Source organism: Phocoena phocoena, chromosome 1 (assembly GCF_963924675.1).
Source record: "Phocoena phocoena chromosome 1, mPhoPho1.1, whole genome shotgun sequence".
NCBI lineage: Eukaryota > Metazoa > Chordata > Mammalia > Artiodactyla > Phocoenidae > Phocoena > Phocoena phocoena.
This window is the reverse complement of record NC_089219.1, coordinates 166,183,263-166,195,900: the sequence shown is the minus strand read 5'-3', so window position 1 is coordinate 166,195,900 and position 12,638 is coordinate 166,183,263. Positions and strand designations below refer to the sequence as shown.

At 37.2% G+C, this 12,638-nt stretch overlaps 1 protein-coding gene across 1 annotated transcript in view; it reads left to right on the top strand.

The window, feature by feature from the left end:
- Positions 1-12,638, top strand: part of DISP1 (dispatched RND transporter family member 1) — a 51,602-nt gene that overhangs the window by 19,345 nt on the left and 19,619 nt on the right. The window contains exon 2 of the mRNA XM_065889459.1: positions 12,496-12,525. Coding sequence (XP_065745531.1) covers positions 12,496-12,525 — 30 coding nt within the window. The remainder of the gene's footprint in view (positions 1-12,495; positions 12,526-12,638) is intronic.

The following is a 12,638-nucleotide window of genomic DNA, read 5'->3' as shown; positions in this document are numbered from 1 at the left end:
ACTTTAATAAAGTAAAACTCCTTAAAAACTCAGTGGGCTCCCGACTTCCATCTAACCCCCATTCTCGAACAGGGCCAGACTTACCTTATCTTCTGATCATAGGCTGCCCTCTTTCAGGAAGTAGGGAGGCAGAAAGTGGATCTCTGTATTTCCGTTACTCTCTCAGCCCAGTTTCCCCAAATCTGGCTAACAAAATAGGCACCGACTAACTGAGAGATTTCTATTACCACTATTGTAGTCCTGGAAGGGGCAGTCAACCTCTAAATCCACATTTGTCCCCATTGATAATTAAACCCAAGTGAACAACTGTTACTAGATGGCGCCAAACTGTGTAGTAGGATGGATTTGGATGGTTCAGCCAGACCATGGAAATTCAGTCTCTTAGCTGAACAGGTGCATCACGATCAGCTCGTTATTCTCATAATATCAAATGCCATATATTTTATAAAAATGAATTTTTGGACTCTACTTTTCCCCTTAAAGTGAGGCCTTACAGAAAATAATAATTGAAGCATCACAAAGTAATAGATTATTACGGGCCTAGATTATTAGTAAGTGGAATTGGGAAAAACTGACATCTGGATCAAGGATATCTCTTTAACTATAAAAGTAGTCATCAAATTACAAAGGAAAATTCCAGCTATTGAAAATTTAAAAATGCATGTCAAAAAATCATGTTAAAAAACATATCACAAACTAGGAAAATTTTGATGTTTCAGAGCTTTAATACTCTTATAAGTAAAGAGGAAAGATATATATATATATATATATATAAGCAAAAGAGACATAAAGTAATATATTAATGTGATTACAATCATGTATCTATATTAAATAAATTTGGGAAATATAATGGAAGATTATTACAGCTACTAAAAATCATGTTTTCAGAAGCTTTTAATTACATGGGAAAAACTCATAATCAGAAGTGGTAACACTTTATGCATCCAGTAAGGTCCTAATTGTGTACATAGTTATGGCGTATATTTAGGCACAAAGGAAAAAATACTGAAAGGAAGTAGATCAAAAAAAAAAGAATTACAGAGGTTAGATCGGTATAGTAAGAGTATGGCTGATTTTTTTCTTCATAATTTTCTGCATTTTTCAGGCTTTTAAGAAAACTGTATGTTAGTTTTATAATCAGAAAACCAAACTAACATCAAAACAGAAAATACATCTCCTCAGAATAACCCTTTTAACTTGAGCACTCCTTCATGTTTTCTCTTCTGGTAAAACTCACTAGGCTGGTGAAGTAAATGATTCCCCACCACTTCTTATCCCACCAGCGTGTTTGATAACTTGGCATGATTTCCTACAGCGTTTTTTCCTCCTTTGATACATACTACCAAAAATGTGTTACTACATCACAGTTCATCCATCTTCATATTTACCTAACATTAGCCTGGGGAACTCTGCCCCATCTTCCTACTTAGCCGTTTTTTTTCATAAACCACTTATCTAGCCATTTAGAAAGCCAATCTCTCTAGCTATTCCTATAAGGAGCCAGCATTCTCTTTCAAAGCATTTTGAAACACTAGTTCTTACCTACCTTATGGGGGGGGGAAGGGTTTATTGATTATTCATATGAAGTATTTCAACATGGAATTTTGATGAGGGGGACCTGGCTTCCCAGCTTTTGCCATGGCAGAGTGTTGAAATACTTATGTGATGACTTGAACTCTCTGAAATTCCACACGAGAATCCAGTAGAATTTCACAGCAGGAAAGGACCTTAGAAATAATTTAATTCAACTCTCTTTATATTGCAGATGAGAAAATTGAAGCCAGAGTGGTTAAAACCGAAGATTAATCCCCAGTTAATAGCAGGTCTTCTTACTTCTCACTGTGGTCTTTTTAATACATTATTCTTAGAATAAGTTCCTCAGCTTGGTTTCATGGTGTTTGGTATGATAGGTTTGGGGATTGCAGACAGAATCTATGCCGTTATGAATTGAATGCAGTGAACTTAAAGTTTTAGCCTAGTTGCCCTAGCACCAGAATGTAATGAGGACCCCACCACAGCTTGAGAACACATGGTCCCACCATGTTGGGGTTTTCCTCATTCTTCTTCAGAAAATTCTTGTTTATTCTCAGTCTAATTCTTTTAAGCATAGTTGATTTTTTTTTTTTAACCTCAGACTTTGAGAAGAAAACCCTTTTCTGTCAGTATTATTTTTATAAAAACTGTATTAGAGTTTTGCTTTGATCTTTTTTATTAAAGCTTCTGACCATTGAGTTATATAAATTTAACTTTTTAGTTAAAGGATAAATATGAGAAACTTTAGTTAAGGAAGAAAAATCAATTTCACTATATGTTGTTTTTCTTAAAAGCATAACTAAAGAATTTCTATAGAAGTTGAGGGAATAATCTATCCTCATGGCCAGTAAAATGAAGATATCACAACAGCTGCAAGATATTGGTTACACTGTTGGAATTCATTTTGATACAGTGGATTTTTATTATTTTTTTTAACTTCCCCACCCCCCCAAAGCTTTTTGGTAGCAGGTGTGACTTTTAACCTTCCAAACTCAAACTTGTATGATACTGAATAACTTGGTGGGGGCCAAAATATGTGGGAAATGAATTTTAAAAAGATTAATAATCTTGTAACATGGAGCTCAAATAATAGTTCTTACATTGAACAAAATGCAGACACGTTATACTAAAAATTGAAGACCAGCAATGTTGGAGAAAATAATTGGCAGGTTTGTGAATTATGATTATGTTTATAATTTTGATCTCTAGTCTAATTGATGAAAGCCTTGTCCTATTAATAAAATAGATAACTTATTTTCAGGAATGCAAATAGACCTTCACTGAGGTGTTTTTATTTTTATAAATTTATTTATTTATTTATTTTTGGCTGTGTTGGGTCTTTGTTGCTGCGTGTGGGCTTTCTCTAGTTGCGGCGAGCAGGGGCTACTCTTTGTTGAGGTGCGCGGGCTTCTCACCGCGGTGGCTTCTCTTGTTGCGGAGCACGGGCTCTAGGCGCGCGGGCTTCAGTAGTTGTGGCACATGGGCTTAGTAGTTGTGGCATGCAGGCTGGAGAGCGCAGGCTCAGTAGTTGTGGTGCACAGGCTTAGTTGCACCGCAGCATGTGAGATCTTCCCGGACCAGGGCTTGAGCCCGTGACCCCTGCATTGGCAGGTGGATTCTCAACCACTGCACCACCAGGGAAGCCCTTTTACCGAGGTTTTAATTAACATACGAACTCTCAGTTGTATAATTTGTATACTTTGTAATGAAAGTACAAAACATTTTTACTTTTTTACAGATAAGATCCATAAAATTTTGAAAGTGGAGAAATTTTTGTGTATCTTTCTTATCTGAATGAAAGTAATAAAATATATTTGTTGAATCAGGCTTAATGTAAACCCCCAAAATATACTTGTAAAACTGTGCCTTCAACTTCCAGATTAACCTCTGGACAACCCCTTTGCGTTGTAATTCAAAGTATCACTAGCTTCATTTCAGTAAGCACCGCAACTATTTTTAATTCATTATATAGAGATAAGTTAAATGTAGTTTTAGGCATTTCTAATTGTACTTAAAGTACATCATTATATATAAATATTAAACAACCGAGAGTATGGAAGTGTGTTATACATAGAATATATAAACCTTGGTTTATCCAAAATTTCACCAGAATTTTTCTTGTAATATATAAATTTATTTTAATATTATTGATTATATAATTATATATAGTATATTAATTGTATTAATATATTTTATAATTATATAATATTATGTAATAATTATATAATTAATAACATATTGATTATACAATTAATTAAGAATACTATATATTATTATATAATACTATATTTATGACAATAGATACTCATATTTTGATTCACATATGTATGTATAAGGTTCTCAGAGGTCCTCTGAATCATTAAAGGAAGTTTAAAGTCTTTGCCATTTCTTTTCCTCTCAGTACTGTACACCTAGAACCCTACACTAGCTCCCAACCTGATCTTTAGTGTTTCCTGCACCTTGCCACCAGATCATTCATCCTAAAATAGTGTTTTCATTGTATCCATTCTTGCTCAAGAAACTTTAGCAGCTTCCTATTTCTATTGCTTGCTTCCTGCCTACTCCAATAAGCTGCCCTCCGCACTATTCCCTCCTAAGTCCTACTGACATTGCTCACGCTGCTACGGGAAGGTGTCTGGCATAGGTCTTGGCACAATGTTTGTTTCCATTCCCTCTGCTTCCTGTTTATCTGTCTGAAATCTATCTGTCCTTCAAGACCTAGTTCAAATTCTACTTACGTCAAGTTCAGGGGCTACTCTTTGGAGTACTCTGTTCCAATATTATCTCCCTGTTCCCCATTCACTTAATATTTTGTACTATACCTTTAAGTTCCAATTATTTTCTTGTATTATTCTCTAATAATTGTTTCTTGTCTGGAAGTCACATTTTCCTGGCAAATTGTCCACCGCAGTGGTTCAAGCTCTGACTGTGTAAGCTCTATTCCAGAAACTACTGAACCAGATCCCTGGGAAGGACCCTGGAGATCCCTTTCTTTATTTAAGCTAACCAGGTGATTCCAATGAAGATCAAATTACTTGGTGTCATTTGAACTGTGCAGTTAATATTTGAATTGAACAAAATTAACTATAGATTTTGTATTAAATGTATTTTGTTTTAAGTTCTTTGGGTTTTTTTTTGTTTTGTTTTTTTTTGCGGTACGCGGGCCTCTCACTGTTGTGGCCTCTCCCATTGCGGAGCACAGGCTCCGGACGCGCAGGCTCAGCGGCCCCGGCTCACGGGCCTAGCCGCTCCGCGGCATGTGGCATCTTCCCAGACCAGGGCACAAACCCGTGTCCGCTGCATCGGCAGGCGGACTCTCAACCACAGCACCACCAGGGAAGCCCTGTTTTAAGTTCTTTGAAAATTTATGATCTGTGTCATAAATTTAGGTCATAATAGGTAGTGTTACCTATTTTCTTCTAGTATATAGTTACCTGGGAGGCTTCCATTCTCCCCAAATTCTGTATCAGTGAGAGAAATTTTCAAAGAAAATATTTCAATCACATGTACCTAAATGAATGCATATATAATTTCCCTTTATAAAGTTCTTTTTCACTTCTTTTTAACTTTACAGCTAATTCATGAATACATTCTCATGAAGAATTCAAAAATACAAAGTAAAACTCACTTTTGATTCCTTCTCTCATGGTAAACAAGACTATTGATTTGCCATGTTCCCTTCTGAATTTTTAGCATACATTTACATATTTTGTATATCATTTTTCCCATAAATGCTGGATGAATTATTTTGAAACTTCTCACCTTGTCTTGGTGCTCTTTCCATATCAGTATGTGTATGTATATGTGTATGTGTATGTTTGTGTATTCATTCTGTACAGTGTTCCATAGTATGGATGTACCACCATTTATTTAAGCATCCATGAAAGATGGACCTTTAGGTTGCTCTCACTTTTTTCCTTACTGTAAACCACACCTCAGTGAACATCCTTGCATGTGCACTTTCGTGAACACATACCATTTGCTCTTAAATAAGATCTTCCTGTTCTGCCCTCCTTTTCATTTTTGGCTCACAAGCAGTTTCTCATAATCTGCGTCAGGGTACTCTCTTACAGGTTGTGGCCAAAAAGTACCAGTTCAAGACAGAAAATTTGCATTCCAGACCTGGCTCTTCATTGACTTGCTCTGTGATCTTGGACCTTTTTCTTCTTTGTTAATGTGAAAACAAAGATTAGAGGGATGACTTTTAGGGTTTCTTACAGTTCTAATGATTTCTTGTTCTAATTAGGCTTGCGGGTGTGATACCACTTATTTTTGTTATATTCAGCTAGTAGCAAGCACCATTTGAATCTTGTAAAGTAAATCATAAAGGTTCACAGTGCTTATGAATACAAGGGCATTACACTTTATCCCTCATTAGTCTTCTGCGTTACTGCTTAACTGATGCTCGAATGCCATTTCCAGATGAACTACTCATAATGGTGGTGGTGGTGGTAGCAGAGGATGAGGGGAAGGGGAAGGAGGGGGAGTTAGACCTTTTTTTTCTTTGGATAATGCTCAACAGTTTACAGAAAACTGTTACTCATACAGCTCACTTTCAGGTATTATCCACTTCTCACAAATCCTGCGAAATTAAAGGACTTGTTCAGATCATTCAGCTAATGAGTTTCAGGGTCCAGACTTGAGCTCACATCTTTTTTTCTTTCATATATATATTCTTTTTCAGATTCTTTTCCATAATAGGTTATTACAAGACATTGAATATAGTTCCCTGTGCTATACAATGGGTCCTTGTTGTTTATTTTAACTCACATCTTTTGATTACTTAGTTCACTACTTTCTTAAAGACAATTTCCTCATGCTCAAATATTTATTTAATTTATGCTGAATTTCTTTTATAACATTTATAAAGAGATTGGTATTTATTATATGCTCTTTAAAAATTAGTCCTCCACTCCCAACCTTATCCTTGGTCTCCTAGTTTATTTTATATTTTAGTAGTGTAGTAGTGGGACTCTGGTCGGTTACAACAGTTTGAGACAGCAAGATGACCAGTACTTTTGAGTCAACAACTCTTGAGCATTCAGGACATGCATTACGCAAGTAGTTGTGGTTATTGTTATCCTTCAAATCACTTGACACAGACCATAAACATTTAGCTCTGGTGCATGAAGATAAATTAGAGACCGAGCTTAGCTTGTCTACAGGGTATCTGTTTCATCTTCACGATAGACCCCAAGTGTGCCAGTGATGATTCATGGAAATACTTAGTGATGAAGATTGGTTTTGTTTTTGTTGGAAATCTTTTAAAGAATGCTCATCAAAGTGTGGATTCTTTATTTTCAGATACTTTCTTCCTAACATACCAGCAATGAGCTAAAGATATTGCTTACAGAATACCCTTTTACAAAAAGGCAATGTGGCACAATCCAATGGGACTAAAGTATGGGACTATTGAGACTAAAATGTGCTACTTTAAGCACTTTCTTATTTAAATTTGGTTACTACCATGAGGTAGAAAATATATGTCCTTCATAACATTTTAGTTGTTCAGAAATATACAAAGCTCTTTTTTTCTGTAGCTTTGATTTTCCTGAATGCTAGGAAGAGCTATTTGGAATTTGTGAAACTTGATACTGCCCCTTTCTAAGTCGTGATATTAATTCTGCAGCTATGTCAACAATTGAGTTCTCTAGACAGGTAGCATGTTTTCATGTTTTAGTGGTCCCATTTCCCTCTGTATTCCCAAAAATTATCAAAAGAGAGAGAAAAGGTGAGGGAAACAAAAAAAACAGGCCATTTGTAGCTTTTCTACATTTTTTTCTGTTTCTTGTTAACTTTTTCCCTCACATACAAATTACCTTTTAAAAAAATCTTCCTTGCCTCTGTGCATCCCCCAACCCCCATTTTCATGATTACCCCACTCTGCACCCCACACCTTCCCTCCTTCTGAGAACTTTACAGTGTCGTTAGTTGGTCCCTTGACCGATATATGTGCACATACCACAGTTCACTGGTCATCAGAGCTGGAGCCAAGGTTCTCAACTGCTGTTACAGTTCTCAAGTGTGAAGTGTCAGGGGCAATTAATTACTTATTATGAGTACTGAGTTATAAGTGCCTTATTTATTTTTTTGAAAGCAGAGTTGAGCTTAGCCCTACAATCATGTCAGTGTCATCCACTCGCATACAGAAATGCTCTCTTGAGTGGGAGAGAGACACTCCAGCTAGTCATCTGGGGATTGTGCACAACCCAAGCTTATTTAGGCTACAGCCTGTGGGAGTGTCATGGGGCATGCAAATGTCATCTGCCTTGGGGCTTTTTCAAGCAGAAAAAAAGGCTACAACCCTAACCAAAGAACAAGCAGATGTTCCCAACTAAGATGATTATTTTTTATTTGTTTTTTTTTTTTTTTTTGGCATGAGTTTTGACCAGACAGTATTAAAAGGTGAATGAACCTTCGAAAAGCATGGTTTCTCTTTTGTTTGTTTTTACCAGTTGTTATTTAGCAACACAAGACTGAAGTTAGGGGGAAAAAATCATTCTGCAGATTTTATTAGATAGCTATTAAAAGTAGCAAATCGGAAAGAGGGTACAGATGGAGGAAGACTATTTTTTTTTTTTTTTTCGGCACGCGGGCCTCTCACTGCCGCGGCCTCTTCCACTGCGGAGCACAGGCTCCAGACGCGCAGGCCCAGCAGCCACAGCCCATGGGCCCAACCACCCCACGGCACGCGGGATTCTCCCAGACCAGGGCACGAACGCGCGCCCCCCGCATCGGCAGGCAGACCCCCAACCACTGCGCCACCAGGGAAGCCCGAGGAAGGCTATTTTTGATCATGAAAGTATGTGGTGGATTCCCTTGTTTGCCTCCTTAAACAGGTATGTTCTGGTAAGAGATTGTAGGCAGAATTCAAGATGGTAACATCATGGGCTCCCCTGGTGGCGCAATAGTTGAGAGTCCGTCTGCTGATGTAGGGGGCGCGGGTTCGTACCCCGGTTCGGGAAGTTCCTACGTGCCGCGGAGCGGCTGGCCCATGAGCCATGGCCGCTGATCCTGCGTGTCTGGAGGTTGTGCTCCGCAACGGGAGAGGCCACAGCAGTGAGAGGCCCGCGTACCGCAAAAAAAAAAAAAAAAAGATGGTAACACCATAAGCCATAAATCAAACAGATTTCACGTTTTACCTGCAGTTGTGGTTCTGGTGTTTCAAACATCTGTTTGTCATGTCCATTAGTATAAAAACTTCAAAGGGAACTTATGTTTTCCCAGGAGGTATCTTTGTGGTAACCTTAGTTTTTCTTTTTCAACTGATGTCAACAATTTCTACTTATTGTCTCCAATTTAACATAAAATGAGGTCTTTACTCAAGCAGAAAGAATGTGATGAATATGTACTTGTTTCTGTCTCTTGGGAGCAAACTAGTCATAGATCCATGAATTTCTCAGTTAAAAAAAAAGTTAATGGGGGTGAGTAGGAGGAAAAAGAATATTTACATTTGTTACAACCCAAAATGTATACAATAAAATATTTTTTTGCAACTGCTTGGTATGATTTACCCCAGAGCTATGGCTCTGGGGATCACCTTGGGTCTAAAGACAACAAAATCTGTTAACTTCTTATGGAAATTCAAGAGATAGTTTTGAGGATGTGTAACTTGAAAACTGGTGAAAAATTAAGACTTTGTGTACAAGTTAAGTGATTGCTTCTTTGGTCAGTGTCTTACTCTCCCTCTCTGTAAAAAATAAATGTTCTCGCAAAGCTCATTAATAGCTTCATCGCTGGTGTTCAGATAGCATGTTCTTTAAAAAGCAATGTGTGGTTGTAGTGATGGACACACAACTCTGTGGAAGTACTAAAACCCATTAACTCGTACAGTTTAAATGGATTAATTATGTGGTATGTGAATTATATCTCAATAAAATGTATATTTAAAGAATCAATATATAATTATATTTGAGAAGATAGTGAGGTTTTTCCCTTGGTAGATTTACCCCCCAAAACGAGTGCTCTTCATGAGTTCTTCAGTAGCAGACATTTTTATTGAAAGCCCTATTTGTGTAGAGCAAGTTTTCAAGTGCTTCACCAGCTCCTGGGGTTGTAGGTGTGGTCTTTCCCTCTGCGCTCAGATGGCCTGGCTTGACCACATCCACAAAATTGATATTGAATTAGGCATGAGAGAAACAACTGTAAAAGATTTGGGGGGGAAATCACCAAAACTTAGATTATATATTGTAATTAGTGAACTCAGGCTATTCAAAAGTATCTGAAGTCCTCCAAAACTGGAAATCATAGACAATGCAGTATGATAAGTAAGAAAAGATTGGCAGCTGAGTATACATTTAAATTTAAGTTACAATTAGATATTTAAGGAATGTATATGGCACTTTTTTTAGAATTTTTTACTTTAACCTTTCTGATTAGCTATAAATTAATGAATCCTGCAGCACTGAGGAATAATAGGGCCTCTATTATAGGATTCAGAGGCACAAAAGAAAACTTAGAAAATGTAGTAAAGTGGTAGAGGAGCTTAGGATTGGCAGATAGGAATGGGCTGAAGTTACAAAGTGTGTGTGTGTGTGTGTGTGTGTGTGTGTGTTTAACAGAAAGAGAGATAAACAAATAGAAAATAAAACTAAATTTTCCTATGTTGATATTTATGTCCTCATTTTCTTGCTATCCATTGACTACTGACTTCAAAGCTGTTGAACCTGAGAAAAGTAATAAAAGATGCTCATTCATTAATCAGCAAACTCTGATCTGACATCCACAAAGGACCATACATTCTACTAGGTTATGGAGATGTGAACACAAATAAGATGTGGTTGCTGGGTATGATTTAATGTCAGTTTTTAGCTTTTAAAAGTGAATTCTCTTTATTGTACATATGTAAGAAGAATGCACTTTAGGGGGATTTCTTTAGTAATGCTGTGAATATTCGGTTTCATACTTGCTCATAAAGCAAGTTCTCTTATGCTCTTCTTACTGGAAACTCTGACTTTAAATTCCACATCTCCCAAAAGAAATAATACTTCCTTTCCTGTATGACAGATGAATACTTTATGATTATCCCTATGTCATTTTCCCCCCTGGTATTAAAGACCGACACACACAGGACTGAGAACAGCAAATTACGAATCAAGAAACATGAGTTCTCTCTACAGCTCTGCTCCTACGACCCTGAATGATCAAAGGCAAACTGAGGCCCATCTCTACAAATAGGACTGGGATGAAATTGGAATGTGTCTCTTCTCTAACATTGCTCCCAGTGCTTGCAACCTCTGGAGTTGTTCCATCTCCCTGAGTTTAGTATTTTTAAGGGGCTTAGACTCATTAACGAGGACATGTACATAAAGCATGAAATTTAGAACATATGCATCTTTCATGTAAACAGATTAATGCAAAGTGCGTTCTAGAATGTAAGTTCCATGAAGTTTGGGACCCTGTTGATCTCATTCATGGCTATACCAGGAGTTAAATAATTTTTTTTTAAGAATGAATACATGTATATTAGTGAGACATGTAATGGAGAGGGAAAATATGAAAGGAAACTTTAGATCTCAAAGCAGTTCTAAAATAGGGCTCTACTACTGGAAGAGTAATAACTTGAAGTAGAAAGACTAGAAGATAGATTTTTCATTTTGTTTTATTTCCTCAAAGTATGGGACAGCCTGGTGGAAGATTTCAGGTTAGGAGAGAGTACACAGGTAGGAAATTTATTCATTTATTCAGCAAATATTTAAGTATACTCTCAGTATTAGTGTAATGGTGATAAAACTTTTTGATCTCACGACCCCTTTACACTTTCAAAAATTATTAAGGATCCAAAGCTATTTTGTTTATGTGCGTTGTATCTGATATGTGCCATATTGGAATTGAAACAAATTTAAAATTTCTAATTTAACTTATTTGAAATAATGACAGTAAGCCCTTTATGTGTTAACACAAATAATATTTTTTTTTTTTTTTTTTTTTAAATTTTTATTTATTTATTTATGGCTGTGTTGGCTCTTCGTTTCTGTGCGAGGCTTTCTCCAGTTGCGGCAAGTGGGGGCCACTCCTCATCGCGGTGTGCGGGCCTCTCACTATCGCGGCCTCTCTTGTTGCGGAGCACAGGCTCCAGATGCGCAGGTTCAGTAATTATGGCTCACGGGGCTAGTTGCTCCACGGTATGTGGGATCTTCCCAGGCCAGGGCTCGAACCCGTGTCCCCTGCATTGGCAGGCAGATTCTCAACCACTGCGCCACCAGGGAAGCCCCACAAATAATATTTTTCATGAAAAACAATATCATTTCCAAAACAAAAAAAAAGTTTAGTGAGATGATTAGTATCATTTCACATTTTTGCAAGTCTCTTTGATGTGTGGCTTCAGAGAAGACAGCAGGATTCTCATACCTGCTTCTGCAGTATACTGCAGTCTGCTGTTTGGTTGAAATATACAAAATTATGGAGAAAACCCAGCTTTAAACAGGTATGAGGGTTAGAAAAGGGAGACCCTCACAAACTCTGTGAAGGATCTCAGGAACTCCCAGGGATCTTCATCCCACACTGTGAGAACCACTGTATTCCAGAATGGTGAAACATCAGCTGAAGAAGGAATACAATATTTCTGGTTGAAGAAGGTATTGATGTCCTATTTAAAAAAAAAAAAAGATATTGGGGGATCCTTGATAAGTAAGAAGCAGCCTGGATTGGAGACCTGTCTGTGGCTTCTTGTTGTGAGAGAGATGAGGGAGTCTGTAGCTGTAGGTTTGGGGAATGTTACAGGGTATGACTATGATTCCCTTAAGAGGGTGTGATAAGAGTCTGGAAAGATGCCACCTACTGGTGTACAAGATGGTCAACATTCATTGTTAAATCCAAAATCTCTCAAATAGAATCCTTTTTAAGCCTTCCAGGATTTTTTTGTAAAGAGAGATAACAAGTAAAATGTTAAATACATATATAAAGCATGTGTTTATATTACAATGCCTGTTTCTGATTGTTTTTCCTTTGCTTTTTTTCCAGCCCTTCCAGACCTTTCAAGTTACCAAAAAGGTAAAGTAGTTTGGATTATCTTATTAAATAAGGATGTGCTTTTCCCCTTTTAGTATTTTCTTTACATTTTGCTGCTGTTTTCACCTTCCTCGTTCATATTTTTGTGAAGGAAA